The sequence below is a fragment of the Ahaetulla prasina genome, chromosome 5 (assembly GCF_028640845.1).
Source record: "Ahaetulla prasina isolate Xishuangbanna chromosome 5, ASM2864084v1, whole genome shotgun sequence".
Classification (NCBI taxonomy): domain Eukaryota; kingdom Metazoa; phylum Chordata; class Lepidosauria; order Squamata; family Colubridae; genus Ahaetulla; species Ahaetulla prasina.
In genome coordinates this window covers 29975042-29996959 of record NC_080543.1, presented here as the reverse complement: position 1 = coordinate 29996959, position 21918 = coordinate 29975042, and the positions used below count along the sequence as shown (strand labels likewise).

General features: G+C 43.4%; 1 protein-coding gene across 1 annotated transcript in view; it reads right to left on the bottom strand.

Annotated features, from left to right (window-relative positions):
• Positions 1–21918, bottom strand: part of PDS5B (PDS5 cohesin associated factor B) — a 91591-nt gene that overhangs the window by 58134 nt on the left and 11539 nt on the right. The window contains exons 2-3 of the mRNA XM_058185226.1: positions 10029–10151; positions 1332–1535 (exon numbers count right to left, since the gene is read on the bottom strand). Coding sequence (XP_058041209.1) covers positions 1332–1535; positions 10029–10136 — 312 coding nt within the window. The 5' untranslated portion in view covers positions 10137–10151. The remainder of the gene's footprint in view (positions 1–1331; positions 1536–10028; positions 10152–21918) is intronic.

Here is a 21918-nt window from a genome sequence, read left to right as displayed (position 1 = left end):
GCTGCCGTGCCACGGCACTCTCTACAACCTTCGCAATAAAGCGAAGGTTGGAGATCGGACGGTAATTACCTAAAATAGCTGGATCCAAGGAAGGCTTCTTTATTAACAGGGAATGGAACATAAAAAACATAAAAATCTTGTCAATGTACCTATGACCTCCTCTCCCCATTGAGAAGTCATCAATTATTTTTAAAGGATCTTCTTAAATCCATCTGCCTTGTTTTCCAAATTGTGTAAACAGATACATCTATATAATTTATTTTTTGTCTTTAAAACAAACTATACCTAGAGTTGCAAATAAATTTAATTTATTAATTAGTTGATTAAGCAATGCAAGCTTTCTATATTAGTAGTAGTAGTAGTAGTAGTAGTATTAGATTAAGCAATGCAAGCTTTCTATATTACTTGATAAAAGTAGTATTTCAATTTTTAAAAAGTACATACTGTTTCTAAATAGATAGGATGTGAATGCAATAAGTTATAAAAGAAATTTCAAGAGAATTCTTGCATTCTGCAATTAATAATGCTCACCTTATATATTTGATACATATAAATAGAATCTGCCAATTTACTACCTAAGAACATCTTTTAAAAAATGCTTTATTATTTTACATTATCTAATTAAACATTACCTATTTTCTTAATAGTTACCTAGCTTTAAAGTATTTAAAGGAAATAAATGGAGCAAAAAATAGGAAACAGTTTTTTAAGACAGAGACAAATATCAAAGAAAGGTTGAGGTGAATAATGATCATGCTCCGCAAAGGACAGAATTTTCATTATTAATATAATAGAATTCAGTTCTTCATCATCTTGGAATTATTGCTTTTGAAATACATGAAGAAAAGGAATTTCTGCTAAGTCCTAACTAAACATAAATGTATAATGTTCCCATTTGTATTCTATCATAAAAGATTTGACTTAAATTAAAATTCAAAAAGACAGAACTCTGATAATCATTTTTAATTTTATAGTTTCCCTGCTGAGGGAGGATTTGATCACCCATTATTGAAAATTAATATTAGGAATTTGGCACTCTACTTTGCCGTAAGTGACACATAAATAAAAACAGATAATAAAGAAAGCAATGAGGACTCAGTTACATTCCTCATAATGATTATCAGATGCTAAATACTATGCAAAAATCTACCAAACTGAAAATACACATCATAAAACACATAATACAGAGTTTCATATGCAATGAAACTTGAAAATTATGATGAAAATTATGATCTACTAGACAATTTGCTTTTAATTGTTTAGAAATAAATATAAAATAGCATTGTTACACACCCAGATTCCAAGAAGTTAAGTAAATCACACAACTTTACCTTAAGTTTATCAGGTGAAGTATATGGTGCTTCAGGAGCATATATTCTAAAAATATCAGCAAGACAACATGCAACAAGCAAGCGCACATCTTTGTCAGGATGCTTAAGAAAAAAATCAGAAGCAAGATGTAAAGCAAGATTTAGATACAATTCTTTTTCCTCTTCAGAGTCCTGGTCCATATCCATAAAGGTTTTTACAACCATCTGCAAAAATAATATTTAAAAGTTAGCAATATATTATAAACAAGACATTTCATATACTATCATGCAATATATACATACATACATGTTGCTGCTATTGTTTTAACCATTTAGTTGTTTCTGATTTTTGGTGACTTTATAGGCTAGTACTCTCCATTCTACTCTCAAGCACAGCTTCTTTCAAATTGTTGGATGTTCACTTTGTATCAGATTTCATGTTATCTTTATCAGAGTGTTCTTTGTTTGCCCCTTCTTCTTGTTCCACTAATAATTCCTAGCGCCATTGCCTTCTCCAATGAATTTGCACGCATGACATGGCCAAAGTAAATCAGACGTAGTCTTGTGATTTTGGTTTCTAGTGATATATCTGGTTTTATACTTTTTAACACTTCTTTGTTAGTTACTCTGACTGTCCATGGTATATGCAATAGTTTACACCAGCATCATAGTTCAAAGTCATGAATTCTTCTTTAATCAGAATACGTGAATGTGTGTGTGTGTGCGCGCGCGCATGCACACATATTCAGAAAATCTGCTTTTTATCTTTAATCAATTGTAGTATCAAAAATGCCTTCAATACTTTTTAGTTATATATCACTTTATATTTCCCTATTAAGAGGTAACTGATATACGCATCTGCAATAATAATATAATTTATCACCTGAAGATTAAAATAAATGTGAATGGTAAAATGCACTGGTGCTAAAAAAATCATGTTTGTTATTTTTGAAGACGCTATAAACTCATACTGAAAGACTGAAATTGTAACAAAAAAACACTAAAATGCATTAATAAGGATTTGTTTTCAGAAGATTATTTGCTTTTTAATACTTATATTTATTATATTTCTTAGCATAGCATGAAAGGTATTAATGGATTCCACTTTAGTCTGACAGCAACCACCATATTAAAAAAACTCCAGGTTGGTCATCTTGCTACAACTATGAAAGACAGCAATGAGATTCAGTTTCAATCCAAATTTTAAAAAATTAACCAATTTGATAGAATCCAAATTTCTATGTCAAACAAACTCAATAAAGGGTTTTAATGTTTTGGTTTGTTTCTTTGTCAAATTTGGAGATTCTTTTAATCAGGAGGGTGCAGGAAGAATCCAAAATACTGTCACATTCAATTTGAGAAAAGTGGTACTTTTATTTAAGATTTTTATTCTTCCAGAAACTCGGCATGGAATAAACAGCACTTTCAGCATTGCAGAAATAGCATACTTGCCTTCAGTTCCCCCCGCGCCTCCATAATAGCTCTGTAATAGGGGTTGAACTGAGAACAGTAACTATCCCCTCCAAACAACCAATAACTCTGAATGGCTGAGGCTGGAGGTGTCCTTCCAGTCCTAGACTAATATCTATTTATAGTACTAAAGATATTTACTACATTAAAATCCAGTGTTATCCATAGTCATCCAATATGGCCCTGATAATTAACAATATCACTGACAAATCTATTTCCTTAGAATATTATGGTTATTATTATATATTTAAAAATATAATTACTGAATGCCTCATCATTCATGCAAATATTCAGTTTCAAAAAACAAAATAGGAGATATTAGATATAAATAACTTGAAACGGCTTCTTTTTAAGCAAAAATGCCTGCTTTATTATATCAAAAAAACTCCATAACAGTATAAAAATCACAGCCACACACACACTGCCCCATACAGAAATCCACTACTACAAATCCCTGATAAATGGCCCTTTAGCCTCGGTTTAAACACTTCCTAAAACAGTCTGTTTCATTGCTAAACAGCTTTACTTTAAAATGTAAAGTAAGTACTTTACTTTTTTTCCTGATGTCGAACCATTATTTTAGTTATCAATTGTGCAAGAAATAAAATGTCATTAAATTGTATAACTTTCCTACTATCTGCAATTATTGTTCCAATGTTTTCCTGGTTCTTACCTAGAATTATATTTTATAATTGTCAAAATTGCATAACCGCCCCCCCTCCAAAAAAAAGACACCCAGCAGAGAGATGGAAAATATACTATTCCTTCCCTTCTCCAACAGAAGACTTCTCTTTCATAAGAGAACCACTGTAGCTATGACATTTTGTGTTTATTCTCCATGTCGGGAGAAACGGCGGTCAGATTGGGGAAAATCCTCTGGCTTGCCGTAGGACCGAGTCTGCAGTAATTTTAATAAGCTCCGCCTCCCATAGCCTCTTCCAGCTTTTCGACTCGGTCCTTGCCAGGATCATTAGTGTCGTGGTTTTCTCCTTCCAACTAGAATTGTAATTACCCTTAATATAACTGCAAAATCTTGCTTCCTTACCAGCGAGTCGAGCTTTTTAACCAGACTCAGCTAAGGGCCGGCTCTATCGATCTCATCAGCCAGCCGGTAGTTCCTGGGTCAGCGATCACGGGCTTGCCCCGACGCGCTCCCAGAAGGCTCACTGTATTGGATATCAGCGAGCTGGCAGCTGCTCCCTCAATGCAGCTTGCCTGGGTGTGAGCCCCTCATGACGAAGTGTCTATCGCATTAGCAGCCTTATTGGCAAGCGATTTGAACGCCCCTTCTCTCTCTCGCCTTTTCGTCGAATTGCTTCAGCGAGGGAGGGGTAAGAGCAGCCGCATTGGAGAAGCGGCCGATTGCGGCACCAGAAGCAGCCTCCGAACCAATTGACTTCGCGCTTGCAGCCAAGCGGCGAGCGATCCTGCTGTGGTCGCTATCTTTTCTATTAACTGTTCCAGGAAGCTGTGTTTCGAGCAAGGAACCTCAGAAGGGGCTGTGAGGACTAATAAAGGTCGTGAGTAGATCATTTAAGATACTTTTCCCCTCAGACGTTGGCAGATAATTTTGGCGGGAGAACGCCTAAAATGGCGGATGAAAATGGCGCAGCACTTAATAAGGGCCCTAAAAACAAGGGACGAAGCCGCCATCTTAGCGACCCAGGAGAGGGTCCCTCAGAGGTCTCCCCTACTACCTTGCTGACCACCAATAAAAGCGCCAAACCTCTCAGGCCTGGTTCCCGAGTATAGGAATGCCGACACAAGGCTTTAGAGAAGGTTATTACTAAATCTTTAAAGAAAACCGTCAAGTCAGTGAGACCAAATTCAGAGACAGTCGCTCCTACAGGAGCTTCATTAGATAACACTGCATCTATTTCTATGCCTGCCTCTCTCTCAAATACAGGGGCCTGGTCCCCTGACCACACGGGATCCATGGGTTTCCCTGCCACATCCGAAGTGGGGACCTTATTTCAGGCACAGTCTGAAGCGACATCCTTATTTCCTGGGCCTCCTAGCTCTGATCAGCAGCTTTCTAGGCATCTAGCCCCTGCTGTCCCTTTACCTCAGAATTTCCAGGGCCAATCAGGAGCAACAGCAGCAGCCCTTTTTCAAGCGCTTCCCTCCTCATCCCAGCAGGGTACTAACATTAGCACTTCTGCCAATATGTTACCAATGCTGGCTCAACCTACGCTGGCTAATAACACTTAACTAGCACAGCAACCCATACTACAATTGCCAGATTCATTTGGCATGTATATTTCAGAGGCTATCAGACAGGGGATGGCTCAGTGCCTTCATCAAGGTTCTGCAATTAATCAACCAGATTGTCATTCCCGAAAACACCCATCTCTAAGGTCAGATCCACCTGCAGAGGCAAATAATAGAGATCAGGCCCAGGAGCATTCCCTGGATTCTACTAGTCAGGGATCTTTTTCTGATGAGGAAGAAGGGGAACTGGCCCTCTCTGACGATGAGGGTTTAGCCCCAGATCAACCTTCTTTCGTGGGATTGTTCAAACCACATCTTTTTCGGTCATTACTCTTCAAAGCACAAACCTCCACTGGACTAGGAGTCTCAACATCTGTCCCTCCGGCCCAATCCTCGCAAGACCCTTCGGGTCATTTGTTTGCGCAACCCACGGTGGCTTCGGAGATCATCCCTGCGCCTAAGCTTTTTCTCGATGTTGTCGAGCACCAGTTACAGTCTCCAGGTTCTGGATCCAACCCAAGTTCCATGGACAAGAGGTTTTACAATGTGGCTCAGGAACTGGACAAGTTATTGCAAGTACCCTCAGTGGATGCTCCCGTGGTGGCTCTGACTACCTCCTCCCACCTAGCAGGTCAGGCGGATGAATCCCTTCGTCCGGAGGAGAAGCGCACAGCCCATACCATCGTAAATTGTCACCAATCTTCGGCCTGGGCTGTCAGAGCTTCCACAGCATCCTCATTTTTCAGCAGATCTGCTCTCTTATGGATCAAACAGCTTCAGAGCAGAATCCCTTCGTCAGACCTCAGATCTCACCAAGATATAAATAAAATAGTGGCCGCCTTAGAGTTTTCGGCAGATGCCTCTCTCAACGCTATTAAATTTTCGGCAAAAGCTATTGGGTCTGCGGTCTCCTCGCGCCGACTTCTTTGGCTCAGACACTGGCAAGCTGACACCAGGAGCAAGTGGCGTCTGGCATCCTCCCCCTTCTCAGGGACCAATCTCTTTGGGGCCACCCTGGATCCTATCGTGGTGGAGACCAAGGATAAAAGGAAGATACTTCCATCGTTATCTAGAAGAGGAAAAATTCGTCAGCAGCCGTATTTTCGGCCTCAGTCATTTCGCTCATCCGATTCAGGAAGTTTTCCCTCCCGATCTCAACATTACTTTCCACCTGGAGGGTCCCAGGCTCGAGATGGTCAGGTCAGACAGGGGTCTAGATACTCTACAGGAAGCCATTTCGAGGGGGAAGGGGGAGGGGATTCAGACGCACCAAATGAGTTTTCTTCGGATTTCCCCATTGGCGCCCGCCTTAAGTTTTTTTCGGCTCAATGGGAGAACTCAACCTCGGATAAATGGGTCAGAAATTCCATAAAATTTGGTCTCTCTCTTGAATTTCGATCCTTCCCCCCGAACACTTTCTTGCGTTGCCCTGTATCTCACAACCCTATCACCAGGTCTCTGGTTTCTGAGGCCATCAATCATTTGGTTTCTATAAGGGCTATTCAACCTGTGCCTTCAAATCAAAGAGGTCAGGGATTTTACTCTCGTCTGTTCGTAGTCAGTAAGTCTTCGGGGGGATGGAGGGCGATTCTTGATTTGAAGTCCCTTAATCGTTACATCATTTACCATAAATTCAAAATGCATTCACTTCGGACTATTCTGGAATGTATCCGTCCGGGTGACCTCCTCTCCTCTATTGATTTAACGGAGGCTTACCTCCACATCCCCATCCTCCCTTCCCACCGTAAATTTCTTCGTTTTTGTTATCGTGGACAGCATTACCAATACAGTGCCTTGCCCTTTGGGCTGTCTTCGGCCCCTCGGGCGTTCACAAAAATCTTATCAGCTCTCTTAGCCCACATTCGCTCCACACCTATTAAGCTTCAAGCCTACCTTGATGATATCTTGATCATGTCATCTTCAATATCATCAGCTGAGAGAGATGTGTCCACTACTATCCAGATCTTACAAGATCATGGTTTTTCTATCAATTGGAACAAAAGCCACCTTTCACCATCCTCCCGCATTGTTCATTTGGGGGCGGTAATTGACATGGATAATTCCATGGTTTTCCTCTCGGAAGACAGGCGTAACAGCCTTTCCAACCTTGCAACTCATTGTTGGTGGGTAGGTCCTATTCCCATAATATAGTTATCTCAACTCCTGGGGAAAATGGTTTCCACTTACGACATTATACCGTGGTCTCGTCTCCATAGCAGACCCCTTCAGTGGATGCTCCTTCCGCACCAACGAAACCACGTCAGCTCTTCCTCCAGGACAGTGGTCCTTCCCAAGGATGTTCGGGACTCTTTGGAATGGTGGGCTTCACCGGCCATTCTCCGGGGAACCTACTTCAGGGAACCACCCCGACTAACCATCACCACGGATGCCAGCCTCTTTGGCTGGGGCGCACATTTGGATTCACATCTAGCACAGGGTCAATGGTCGGAAGTAGAAGCACGTCACAGCATCAATTTCCTGGAACTCCGAGCTATTTTCTTAGCCCTCCAGGCATTCTCGACGCTCATCACCGGACAACACATTTTAGTTTTGACGGACAACACCATGGCGAAGGCCCACGTGAACCGTATGGGCGGGACACATTCTCCTTCTCTTCTTCAGGAGGCCTTCCGGCTAGGCCTTTGGGCGGAGGCTCATCTCTGTTCGCTGAAAGCCGAACACATTTCGGGAGTTACCAACATCATGGCCGATTCTCTGAGTCGGAATACCATCGATCAATCAGAATGGGCCCTGACGCCTTCGTTGTTCAACGACCTGTCGGGCCGATTTGGCCTCCCTCAAGTAGACCTATTTTCTTCAACCTCCAACCATCAGCTCCCGCGGTACTTTACTCGGTTCCCGTCCCAGGGAGCAGAAGCGGTGGACGCTTTACGCAGCCGTTGGCCTCAGGGCCTTCTCTATGCCTTCCCTCCCCTACCCCTGATTCCCAGGGTAATTCGCAAGGTCCTGGAAGAGAAATCCGAATTGATTCTCGTCGCCCCTTATTGGCCCAGGAGGCCGTGGTTCGCCGATCTTCTGGCGCTGTCAGTGCAGGACCCATGGAGGATCCCGGACAGCAAAGTGGCTCTTCATCAGGGTCCCGTTTTGCATCCGGACCCTCAGTGGCTTTGCCTAATCGTCTGGAGGTTGAGCGGATCCTCCTAACGAAGGCTCAGGTTCCTTCCAAAATTATTCCTACCATTCAAGCTGCCCGTCGCGATTCCACGTCTCGCATTTATCAAGCCACCTGGCGGACATTTGTGAGCTGGTGTGAGGCACGGTCCAGGTCGGCTACTTCAGCATCTGTTATTCAGGTACTGGAATTTCTCCATGACGGTTTCGAGGCTGGACTATCACCAAATACCTTGAGGCGACAACTAGCAGCTATATCTTCGGTACTTACCTGTGGATCACCTCATTCTTTATCCAGGGAACCTCTCATACGGGATTTCCTTCGGGGGGCCACTAACTTGAGACCTCCTGTGGTTCACAGGTTCCCTTCCTGGAGTTTACACAAGGTTCTCTCCGCTTTGACCAGGAGTCCCTTCGAGCCACTGAGACAAGCTTCCCTTCGTTTCTTATCGTTCAAGGTTTCATTCCTTGTGGCCATCACTTCAGCTCGCCGAGTATCCGAACTTTTGGCACTTTCTATTCGGAAAGATTTGTGTGTTTTTCACAAGGACAGGGTGGTCCTTCAATTGGACCCGACTTTCCTCACCAAAGTCAATACGATTTTTCATCGGTCACAAGAGCTCGTCCTACCTAACTTCTACCCGAATCCTCAACGGCCGCAAGAATTCATCTGGCATACCCTTGACGTTCGCCGTGCCTTGAAGATTTACATCAGTCGTACTTAATCAATTCGGAGGACTGAATCACTCTTCGTGTCGTTTCAGCCATCCTCCATGGGATTGAGAGTATCAAAATCGGTTTTGTCCAGATGGATCAGGGCGACTATAATCAAGGCATATGAGGGACAAGCTACTCAGGTTCCTCGTAATATCTCTGCGTATTCCACCAGGAGCGCTTCTACCTCGGCGGCTTGGGCTACTCAAGCCTCCCTCGACGAGATTTGTCGAGCGGCGGCCTGGTCCAATCCAACGGCCTTCATCCATCATTATCGACTTGACTCCTACGCATCTTCTGACGCGACTTTTGGTCGACGGGTGCTTCAGGCAATTCACGAGGATTCGACATGATTCAGTCGGCCTCCTCCCACCCGTATGGACTTCTAGCTTGGGTATGTCCCCAATCTGACCGCCGTTTCCCCCGACATGGAGAATGGGCGTTGGCTTACCTGATATGCCCCTTCTAGGAGAGGGGGAAACGGCGGTCAGTCCCTCCCTTATATGATCGGCCGACTGGGAATTGGGACCGTTGGGGTGGGGGAACACTAATTCTTTCTCATTTCAGCACGACACGCCAGTCTGCAGTCAACTCCTCGCCGAAAAGCTGGAAGAGGCTATGGGAGGCGGAGCTTATTAAAATTACTGCAGACTCGGTCCTACGGCAAGCCAGAGGATTTTCCCCAATCTGACCGCCGTTTCCACCTCTCCTAGAAGGGGCGTATCAGGTAAGCCAACGCCCATTTAAGTAACCTTACTTTAATGATCTCTATAGTATCATCTTACTGCTATACTACTACCACAAAAAATATAAGAGGAAAAATAGATTTCTCCTCTTATCTAATTAAAAATGCTCAAGGAATCAAACATGTTTACTTAGAAATATTGAATAAACATAAACATTAAGATAGAGAGCATGAGGCAGTTTAAAAGTTTTCGGAGACAAAAGGCATGCTCTGCTTATTTTAGGCAGAAAAATGATCATCACAATTCAGTTTAACAAGCAGCTAAAGAGATGCTCATAAAGAATTTTGTTTCATTGAATTAGTTCTGCTAACTCATCAGAAAAACTTCAACAACTTACTATTATTTACATGATTAGCCTTTTTCTTTGAAGATAAACAATTTCACATGCATCCAATTTTGGGCTGTCCAAATAAATTTCACAATATATAATAAACTACCTACTCACTTTTAATCTTCGTACCATCTCTTCTTTTGAAATTTTGTCAGATATTTCTTTAACTCCTGGAGGGTATGTAATTTTTCCATCATTGGCTCTTGTCTTTGAATGAGCCATAGTGCTATTTTAAACCTAGTAAAGAAAAAAATAATAATTAGCTATTGATCACAAAATATCAAAACACAGACCAAACAGTCAATAGGCAACTGTATAAGTAGTTGGATATGTATAGCATACATTCATAGTTTGGCTTTAAGATATCTTGCTCTAGGTAGAACTTGCCTGGGTCTATATATGTTTGCAGGCAGACAATGTTTAGGTTCCCACTTCTACATAAATGCAAGGGGACCCTATTCCTTAAGCAGCCTTTTTCTGTTATTGTCCCCATATTATAAAACACTTTAAGTGAGAGATTAATCTGGCTATTTCCCTATTAGCTTTTGACAAGATATTCAAGACTGTTTTATTTATGAAAGTATTCTGGGATTAAATACTGGCAGCTGATTATGTGGGCATTTATCTCTTCCTATAGCTGGAAGTATATTATGTTGATTTTATCTTGACTTTCCATAAACCACCAGGACTGTTTTTAATCTGGGCATATAGAAATACTTTAAATAAATAAATCCAATAATTATTTGCAAATTATTGTGCAGGAATTTTGTAATCAACTGTACAGCTGAAATATGGTTGCAATATATCCATTAGACAACTTCTATTCAACAATTATCTGTTTAATAAGGTTTTCTTGGAAAAGATGCTTACATCTCAGCAAGATTTTTCCCCAAAGGAGATGCAGAAAAACTAAGATACATCGTAATTATTCTAATACTAGACATTTATCCAAAGCTGGGTCTAAAAATTTACAAAATTGAATTTAGTAAGAAAGCAATTTTGATGAGAGCATAATTATAAATAAATGTTAAAATGTATCTAAAGAAAAAATATCTTCAACAATTCTTTCTCAAATGTTAAAATTTGAGGCTTTCTTAACAAAATAGATGTTTAAAAAATGATAAACATATATACTGTATTGCAGTATATATGTTTATCATATAATGGAAGTAATAGTAATGGAACTTCAGCTATATATGAACTATTACTTTCTGGAATCTATGAATTTATATAATCAGAAACTAATGTGCTAGAATGAATAAGCCTACACAAATTTCTCCTCTTCCTTTCAAACAAAAACTTTGCGGGGAGAATAATTTCCAGGCAAGGATCTTGAGAATAATGGAAACCCTCTACCCAATTAAAAGAATGGCTGATATACTATAGCTTTATGCTACATACCAGAGAGGGGCAGTTAAGTTAAATTTTAAAAAGTAATTAGTCTAATAGTTAGAAACATTTAAAATTGGTTGGTTTGAAATAGTGCACAACAATTATTATAAAATAACAGTTTGAAAAAAAGAAAAAGATTTTTGTCTCATTTCCATACTCTCCCTCCAAAAAAGCACATGCAAAAAAGAGTGAAAAAAACTTAATACTATACTCTAATAAATGAAAATAAAAGAGAAATAAATTAAAATGTACTAAAGTCTCACTCAAATAAACAATATGTTTATAAATATATATTATATTTCTTAAGAAGAGCTGGCTACAACACATTTATGCTTTAATATACCATTTCTCAATTTTTTCCCTTAATTTTCAGGCCTCAAAAATCTCTGCATCATAACAACAAACATGAAAATTTCACATTACAATTCACTTTAACCTGCACAATTCACATGTTACAACGACACAATAACACAAAGCAATAGGTCAACTGCTGAGTCATAGTGTGTAAAATTTCCATCACATAGGAGTGCTAGCAATTTTTTAAAAATCACAATTTCTCACAGAACCCCTTGTGATTTCTCTCAAGAACCTAGAATTTCATAGAAGATCAATTGAGAAAAGCTGCTTTAATACTATCAGGCATTCACAAAATCAGTTACCGCCTTAAACTAGCACAACATACAACTTTTGATGTTTCCTTCGTGTGTGTGTGTGTGTGTGTGTGTGTGTGTGTGTGTGTGTGTGTGTATTCATATATATTTCACAGCCAATAAAAAATTGGTAGAAAATAGCACCTAATGGGAATTAGCTTCCATAATTTATGAGATGCCAAGACAAGACACTGCATAACAGTTAAGTTGTATTTACAGAAGTAAAGGAGCACAATTTCACTTGAAAAGAGCAAGAAAGCTATTAAGGAGCACAATTTCACTTGAAAAGAGCAAGGAAGCTATTAAGAGTGATCTCTCATGACTGTGAATACGCAACTTTCTGTGTTCCCCCTAATTTTCTTGTACAATGCAAATTTTTAAAAGCCTTTCAGTATGACTGAGCTTTATAATATAATATTAAATGCAATGCACTGTAGCAGCAAAATAATGATTCCAAAGTAAACGTTACTACTAGATTATGCAGTGATTCAGATTCAGTTCCAAAAAACTGGTCTGCAGTTTATTACAACATCTGTGTGTTTTCTTGGAACTTTATGGCAGCACTAGAGAGAAAGTGCTCATTCTTAGGATGTAGTACAGATTCTTGAAAAAGTTGAGGACAGATGCTTAAATTTACAGTCATGTATTATCTGAAGCATCTTTACTGAATTTGAAGTTTTGTACAATACTGTTACCCATATTTTGAGTTTTGAACTACCATTAAAAAAAGATTCAGCATAAGCCAAAATCTTATTTTGAAGAAGCTGTAATTTCTTGAGTTCAGAAGCTGTAATTTATTGAGTTCAGATACAAAAATGGAAATTCCCAATCTTTTCCTAGAAGTACTTAAAAAAGAAAAACCCACTGATCCAAGAGGTATATAGCTTGAAATCATGGTCTTCAATATAATGTAGCTAATTTAAATGTAGAATCACATTTCTCTTTCTTTCTATAAACTATGAATGTAAGTGATTCCATAAAATCCAACACATATAGAATGTATTATTGGCTGCAAAAGTTTACCTTTCACACACTTGAAACAAAAACAAATTCAGGGAAATGTGGGGTGTTTTTTTTTTGCAAAATATGTCAAAGGATATCTCTATTTGCAGTACTGCACAATTACTGAAAACAATACAGACAGACAGACAGACATACTAGCTGATAACCCGGTGTTGCCTGGATATTTATTTATCACTGGCTCCCCCCTCTGTGTGTATTTCTCTCTTTCTCTCTTTCCCACTCTCTATCTCCACCCCCTCCCCACCGTATCTCTCTGTGTCTCTCTCTCCCCCTCTCTATATTTCTGTCTTTCTCTCTCCCCCCCTCTGTATGTCTGTCTGTCTCTCCCCCCTCTTTGTATCTGTCTCTCCCTCTCTATGTTCCCCTCTCTCTGTATCTCTGTGTGTGTGTGTCTCCCCTCTTTGTGTGTGTTCCCCCTCTCTGTCTCTCTCTCCCCTGCTGTATATCTCTCTCTCTGTCCCCTCTCTATCTCTTTCTGTGTATGTCTCTCTCTCCGTTGCTGCACTGCAGGTAGAATGTGCTGTTATCCCGAGGCACCAGAAGAGCTTGAAGCTCATAGGCACGGGCTATACACGCCCAAAGCCAATGCCCTACCGTGGAAGGGGTCACCCTGTGTCCCAGAGTTGATGGCTGAAAGGAGACCAGCAGGGATTCAATCTTCCTGAAGGAAGCAGTCCTCAAGATGTAAATACGGAGGGCCCTCCTAACATCCAGCATATGCCAGGTCTGCTCCAAGATGTGCCAAGGCGTTGGACAGAAATCAGGCAGGACCAACTCTTGTGCTCAGTGAAACAAGGAGTTAACCTTTGGAAGAAAGGCAGGGTGCAGCTGCAGGACCACCCGGTTTGCATGAAAGATACATAAGTCCTTCCTCACTGATAATGCCGCCAACCTTACATGACAGGAGACGAAGCCTGTCCTCCCTCAAAGGTTCAAAGGTTCAAAAGGTGCTGTTGTGACCCAGGTTCCTGGACTCGGACTCCTGGACTCGGATGATTCAGAAAGTGAGGGAGAAGACCTGGCAAGGCCTGCTTCTCCTGTGCCCTCTCCCTCCCTGGCACCCACCCAAAGAGAGGAGGAGGGGCCGGCAAGGCCTGATTTTCCCGGCCTTCTTCTGATTTGGCAACGCCCCAAAAACAATTTTGGCGTGATGCAAGACTGAGCAGACGTGACCGGCGTGCGCAGCAGAGGAAGCATTGGGACAAAGCCAAAGAATGATGAGTCATGCAGTGACATCTACAGAGGCTATAAAGGCAGGAGATGAAACTTCCTGGCTTTTTGTCTTGGACAAAGCAGTGAATTTGTGCGGGCAAACTGTATAAATGGAGGGAAGAATATATTCGTGAGTAACTCTGGCCTTATCTATAATTTCCTAGTTATCTCCAGAGACTTGGCAGGCCCGTAGGTAGACGTGGCCAGAACATTTATCTATGTAAATAAATTAGAAAAGAAGGCCTTTGACTGACTCTTTGTTGGGAGTATTGGGGGAGGGAAACAGAATAGGTGCTTTGGTAAGTGCCTGTAAAACTTTGGTCAGGTCCCAAGTTGGATAACAGTGGAACATACAGGGTCGCAGATTAGAAGCTCCCACAGAAAGGCTCACACCCGTGGATGGTGAGCGAGGGAGCCCCAGTCCCCAAAGGACAAGACAGAACCCAGGGCAGCAACCTGCCTATGCAAAGTATAGGGGAAAGCCCCCGTTCCAGGCCCTCTTGTAAAAACTCCAACACCTCTGCCACTGAGGCTGAAGTAGGGTCCAAATGTCTCATGGCACACCAAGCAGAAAAAGTAGTCCAGGTGGCATTTTAAATGTGCGTGGTTGAAGGTCGCCAGGCCTAATTTTCCGGATGACCCCCGTAGAGAATTTCTCCCGTTTTAGGAGCCTCCGCTCAACTGCCAAATGGCCAACTGGAGCCTCTGGGGCTCAGGATGTAATACAGGCCCTTGGTTGAGGGCAATTCTGTCCAGGGGAATCTTCCAGGGCCTGGCGATAGACAGGCTAACCAGGTTGGCAAACCACGGCCTCCTTGGCCAATGGGGAGTCACTAACAGCACGTCTGCTTTCTCCAACACCTTCCTGATGACAGCTGGGATCACGGGTAGGAGTGGGAAGGCATGTAAGAGTCCTCTGGGTCAAGGGCTCTTTAGAGCTCCCACCCCCTCCACCCTCAGGGCAGGTAACCGGGAAAGGAAGCAAGGAAGGTGAGCGTTCATTGGAGACACAAAGAAATTGACCACCGGTTGGCCAAACTGTTCTGTGAGTTCTACAAACAGGCTGGGATGGAGCCGCCACTTTGATGGATCCACAGTGGCTCGACTCTGTCAGTTGGCTTGGACATTGGCCCTCCCGGCAATGTGATCTGCTGTCAGGGATAAAAGATGGGCCTTCACCCACCGGCACAAAGTCTGCCTCGTTCATGAGGGACCTCAACCCCTCTTGCTGGTTGATGTGGGCCTTCATCGCAATATTGTCTGTGAGAAGGAGAAAATGGTGCCTCTCCACCAGTGGCTAAAATGTCAATAAGACCAGACAGGCTGCCCTCAGCTCCAATCAGTTGATCCTTTGGTTGAGCTCCAGTTGTGACACCATCCCTGGGCAACCTTACACCCGCAGTGGCCTCCCCAGATGAAAAGGCTGGTATCTGATGTTACTGTCAGCCTGCAAGGCTACCTGAAAAAAACAGCCCTTCCTGATGGCCCCCGAGACCTACCAGTGCAGCGAGCATAGCATCCTTGTTGGCACTCTGACTCTAGTCATTGAGGAGCTAGTGCCCACCCTCTGGAAGGGGAGCAGGAACCACTGAAGTTGTCGGGCATGGAACCTTGCCCACAGGACTATGGCCAGGCATGAAATCAGTTTTCCCAGAAGGTGGGACAACTGGGTCACTGGGACCATCTGCTCTTGACGGATGAGTTGAATCAAATCCTGGATGTTCTCCTGACGCTCCTGTGACAGAAAAATCTATCCCGCCTGTGTGTCTATCAGGGCACCCAGATGAACTAGCCTTGTTGAAGGCAAGAGGTGGCATTTCTCCAAATTCATGGAAAACCCGTGGTCCCACAGGTCATTGATTGTCGTGACAAGGTCCTGTTCCGCCAGCCGCTTGGAGGATGCCTGGATGAGTAAATTGTCCAAGTAACATTGGATTCTGATACGGATTGTCCTGGTGTATGCTGCCAGCACTGCCGGGAGCTTGGTAAATGTTCGGAGGGCCGAGGCCAGGCAGAATGGCAGAGCTACATACTGAAAGGTATGCCTCTGCTAGATCTATGGAGGCTAAGAAGTCCCCCTCCCTGATCCCTGCTAAGGTGGAATGCAAGGAGTGCATCTTGAACCTCCTGTACACAATATAATTGTTGAGTCCCTTCAGAATTGCCCTCCACCCCCGCCCACACAAGGCCTTTGGGATGGTGAACAAGTTCGAATAGAACCCTCAGCCCCACTGTTCCAGCGGAACCAGCTGAATGGTCTGCATAACCAGCAAATGCTGAATAGCCACTTCCATGTGTCCCCGCTTTACCGGGTCTCCTGAAATTGGACAGCGGAGGAAAAGCCTCGGAGGAGGGGAAAGAAATTTGAGGGAGAGCCCTGCTCTTATCATCTCCCTGACCCAGATGTCCGTAGTTATCTCATCCCAGCAGTCCACAAACAGGCCTAGTCTGCCCCCTATGGGAACCTGTGGCCTGATGTCACTTGGTGCGTCATGCACCCCTGCCACCATTGCCCCTGAAGGATCTTCCAGATTGTGGCAGTCTACCCCTGCCCCCAAAGGCAGGTCAATCTGCTTGGTACCCTGAGCAGGACTGGAAGGGTCGCTATTGTCGGGGGAAGCTTGCCCCAGCTGCCTCCTGACGAAAGGAGGGCCGTCTAAAATATGGCACCAGGTGGAAATTGGCCCATCTGCCCTGGGAAGGAAGCACTTTCCTCTTGTCCCTGGTCTCAACCAGTAAAGGGTCCAGAGACTGGCCAAATGGGTACTCCCTCCTCAAAGGGTTCAGAGGCAAGTTTCCATTTTTTCTTAGTGTCCATGTGCCAGTGACGTAGCCGGAACATACACTGAGCAATGACCACCGATGCCATGGCCCTTGCAAAAAATTTGGCGGAAGCCAAAGTAGCGTTCATAGTATATTCAGCCGCAGCCAGGATCTTGGAAATGATGGGCCCACATGTCCTCTGATGCCAAACGTGACTGCAGCTGCCGTAACCAGCGGACCGACACTCTGGTGAAGAACAACGCCATGGTTGACCCGTATAGTCCAAGAATCTGCCAAGTGAGCCCGGAGGAGGGCTGACTCCTCCCTGCGTTACTCTGCTTTTAAGGCATCCTCTGCATCAGGCGGAAGAATGGAGGGCGAGGTTAAAGCTGCCACCGGGCTATCCACCTTGGGGACCTGAATGATATTAAGAAGATCCGTGTCCACCCCAAAAAGCGGAGCCTCCTGCGTGGCGGACCTCGATGCTGTGGCTGGAGATATCCACTGTCTACGGGATCACCTCCAGGAACATTTTGTTGGTTACCACCTTTAAAGCGCTCCATGGCTTAGGGCCCGGGTACTTACGGGACCGCCTGCTGTTACCTTATGCCTCCCACCGACCCGTACGCTCACACAGAGAGGGTCTTCTCAGGGTGCCGTCCGCCAAGCAATGTCGGTTGGCGGCCCCCAGGGGAAGGGCCTTCTCTGATGGAGCACCTACCCTCTGGAACGAACTTCCCCCTGGTTTGCGTCAACTACCTGACATTCGGACCTTTCGCCGTGAATTGAAAATGTACTTGTTTATTCAAGCGGGACTGGCTTAATTTTAATATTCTAAATTTTTTAATTTTTTAAATTTTAATAATTTTAACTGGTGTATTTTATTTATGGGTCAAATTTGACGGTTTTAATTTTCGGCCATTTATAGAATATGTTATTTTAACTATGGTTTTAATCTGTATATTCTTCTGTTTTAATCTGGCTGTACACCGCCCTGAGTCCTTCGGGAGAAGGGCGGTATAAAAATCTAAATAATAAATAAATAATAAATAAATAAAATAAATAAATAACATTTTGGGGATAGGGATTGTATCAGGCTCAATGGCCCGTTTGGTGAACAGGAAATCTTCCTGTTCCCTAAGCTCCACAGGAGCTCTGGTACATTAGAGTTACTTCGCAAATGGGAAGTAGCCCTCGTCTTAGTGAGCAGGGGCTTGAGGAGTGTCGGATTGAAAAGACCCCAAAAGTGAGGTCTGTCCAGGGAGTCCTGCTCAAAATCAGAATAGTCTCCCTCACCCCGTAACCCCTCCGATGGGGAATACAAATCCTGGCCCGAATGTACAGGTGAAGCAGTCCTATAATAACTCGCCTCCTCATCAGGTGGTCCCCATGGGTCCACCTCTGTGTCGAGAGGGAAACCAGGATCAATGAAATGCTGACATTGGCGAAGTCCTTCAGCAATCCTTCCCCTGACTGCAAAATCAATCCATTGTTGTATAAATGGAGGGACATGTTGCTCCTGCAACCACCACCCCGACAGAGCTCCGCCACAGTGGGGGTAAATGTCACCTCAGGAGCTTTACACGGGCCCCCAAGGGGCCTGGCCACTCAAGTAGTTCAATTAGTGTCAGGTGACCAGGCTGAGGCAGGTCCCGGCCAGGAAACTCCCTGTGTCGCTTGCTGCAATGCGATATCAGGGAGTGGCTCACTGCATGGCACTCAGCCCTTGTGCTACTATGATGGCCTTGTGGAATGGTGCCTGCAGATGCTTTAGCAAATTGTTTGTCTAAGGCCTTTTGTCGCTTTTGCGCTGTCCATTCCTCTGCTTTAGAGGACCCTCTATGCACCCTGGCCTTAGCCTTTATTTCGGCAGCCGCTGCCAGGCTGGCAGCTGTTGGCCTAGTAGGCACCCTTCCCATCCTGTCAGGCTGAGGGGACCAAGTGCCCCCATCTGAAACATTGGAGCACTCCCGACTGTCCTCCATTGCTACAGATAGCTGGCTAATGCAACAGGCCACAAGGGAGCTGGCCAGAATAGACTGAGGCCTGGAGTCCTGGACTCCTGGGAATGGGCGCAGCCGGGATGGGTAGGTAGCACTGCCCACAATGACAAAAAGGCCACTAAGCAAGCCTAATAGGGGCCCAACTGGAAAACACTGGCCTGAATCCTGTCGATCAAAGAAGAAGAGTCCAAAAAATGGCCACCCAAAAATACAAAATGGCCACCCGAGCTAGTCTAGCATAGGAACAGGCCATAATTGCAGGCCCAGTTGCACCAAGCAGGCTTGAGTCCTGAGCTCCCCTCTGTGGCATGTAGAGTTGTGCGTAATGCAATTCGAGCGCCACAATGCCAGGGGAACAAACTTACCCGGATAAAAGGTCCTGGAGAGGAACACGGTCAAAAAGGGCCTCTCCAACACAGCATCAACAATCTGGGCACTGTGCCAGGCTAAGGGAGGCTGGCATGGTCCCAGGCACTTCCATGCTACTCCACGCACCAGGCTCCAAGAAATACAAAAGCCCCCGTCAGGCTAGCAAGGCTGGCATGGCTGAGCTCACTCTGGCTGCGGTTAGTAGTGAGGGATTACCTCTACTGCACAGCTGACAGGCGCCGAGGCAGGAAAATTGGCTGCCAAAATGGCATGCGCTGAAGCAGCCCCAAATGGAGCGAAAAGGAGTGCACCAAGGCTGCAAGAGGCTGGCGCGGTCCTGACGGCTTCCAGTTCAACTCTAACAGCAGGGAGCGATTGCTTGAGGTGGGGAACAAGCCCCTCTCAGCAGCACCCCCAAAGTTCTATCCTCCTAATTGCAGGGGTGGGAGGCACCGATGTGAACCACCCCCCAGTCTCAAATCCGGAGCCAAGAGAACCCCCACAGCTGCAAAGCAATCTTAGGAGTCAGCAGTCCAAGTAAAGAAAGAAAGAAAAAAGAAAATTTTGGTAAAATAAGCCAGGGAAAAAAGGCAAGCTCTATGGAGCAAGGCAACATGCATCCATAGCTGAGACTGAGTTGAAAAAACTGAGGGATGTCACCAGAGAGGTGGAACCTCAGAAAATTCAACTCAGTCCATAGAGCTAGAGCCTAGAATAACCCACCTGGGGGCTCCTGCTAGACTCATAGTTCCTGTTTGAACAGTAGGTGAAAGCTGTGGCTGGGGGACTTTTGAACAGTTACATTTTTGTTCACCATTCATCCAACACCATTTTGTGTTCTGGGAAAGTACACCCTTTCCTAGAACATAAGGCACTGCATATGACCATTCATCTTTGGTTAACTCTTCAATGGACTACTGCAATGTGCTATACATGAGGCTGCCACTGAAGAACATTCAAAAGCTGAAACTGATCCAGAATGCAGCAGTCTGGACAATTATGGGTATTTCTCAATTCATTCATGTTACATTTTTGGTAAACAAGCTTCACTGATTTCCAATAGGGTTCCAAATGTAAATCAAAGTGCTGGTTGTCACCTACAAGGGCCTTCATGACATCAGGTTGGGATATTTGAAGAACCACCTCTATCCATCCTATTTGTTTCAGAAGGTGAGGCATATTTTGGATCTTATCAATTGAAGAATGACATTTTGCCATCTTTTGAGTTGTGGTAGCTGCATTTTTGGAACACCTCACTGAAATTACATTTGGTCCTCACCCTGCTAGCCTTCCAGAAAGTGCTGAAGATGTGGATATTTGCCAAGATATGGAGAGCAAAACGTTAGTGAAGCTCAAGTGATTTGATATAGGCAAGCCTTGAGTTATGACCATTCATTCAATGATTGTTCAAAATTACAACGGTGCTGAATAAGGGAGACTTACGACTAGTCTGTGAAGCTGTAACTATCACAATGTCCCCACAATCTGGTGAAATCTCAATGATATGAACACTTGACTTTAATCTCTCTAAAAGTAGAAACAGCTATGGGGGAAAAACAAATTATTAATGAGTTTAGGATTATTTATTTATATTAAATTTAAGGTGGAAAATATGTAAAGAACAAAACTAGTTTTTATCTTTTTCTTATTCAAATATAGTCAACCATATATATATAGTTGTGCTTAAAAATTTGTGGATACTTTTTGGAATTTTCATTATTTCTACATAAATATGACCTAAAACCTGATCTCTCCACACATTAGCACCAAAGGTAGAAAAAGAAAGACGAATTAAACAGTCAAAAACATTACACTTGTTCAATTTTTAGGAAAATGATCCAAAGCTACATATCTCTATGCGGCAATGTTTTTTTTAATTTAAAAAACCAGAATCCTGGGTATGTACTATCAAAGTCTGATCTTCACACGCAGACATGTGAAAGGGTATCATGGCTCAAACAAATATTATTTCCGAGGATCTTCAGAACAACAGTTTCATGTTTACCAGGTCGGAAAAATTTACAAAACTATTTTCAAAGAGCCTTAGACTCCTTGAGTCCACTGTCAAGCAGATTGTGTGCAACCAAAGGCAATTCAACACCACCGAACCTCCCAGGAATAGTCAATTAACTAATTTCACACCTAGAGCAAGATGTATATTATTTCAGGAGTTCTCAAAGAACTCCAGGGTAATGTCAAAGGAAATAAAGGTATGTCTTACATTGGTGAATGTCAATTCATAAGACCACCATCAAAAGAATAGCATGGTGTGCATGGCAGGGCTGCAAAGAAAAAGCCACACTATCTAAAAAGAACACTGCTGCCCATCCATAAGTTACAAAAAACTACATGGATAAACCAGATTATTGGAAGAATATTTTGGTGTGGACTAGACTAGAGTAGACCAAAAGAGAATATTTTGACTTGAATGAAACACTGAATTGTTATAATTCCTTGTTCAAGTCACAACACTTAACCATACTGGTAAAAACTGGAGCATTGCTAGTATGGGAGAAACCACGTTACTGAAACGATGACAGAAGCAGCCACAATACAGGTACAAGTAGGTCAACTTGATCAGTGCAGAATGAA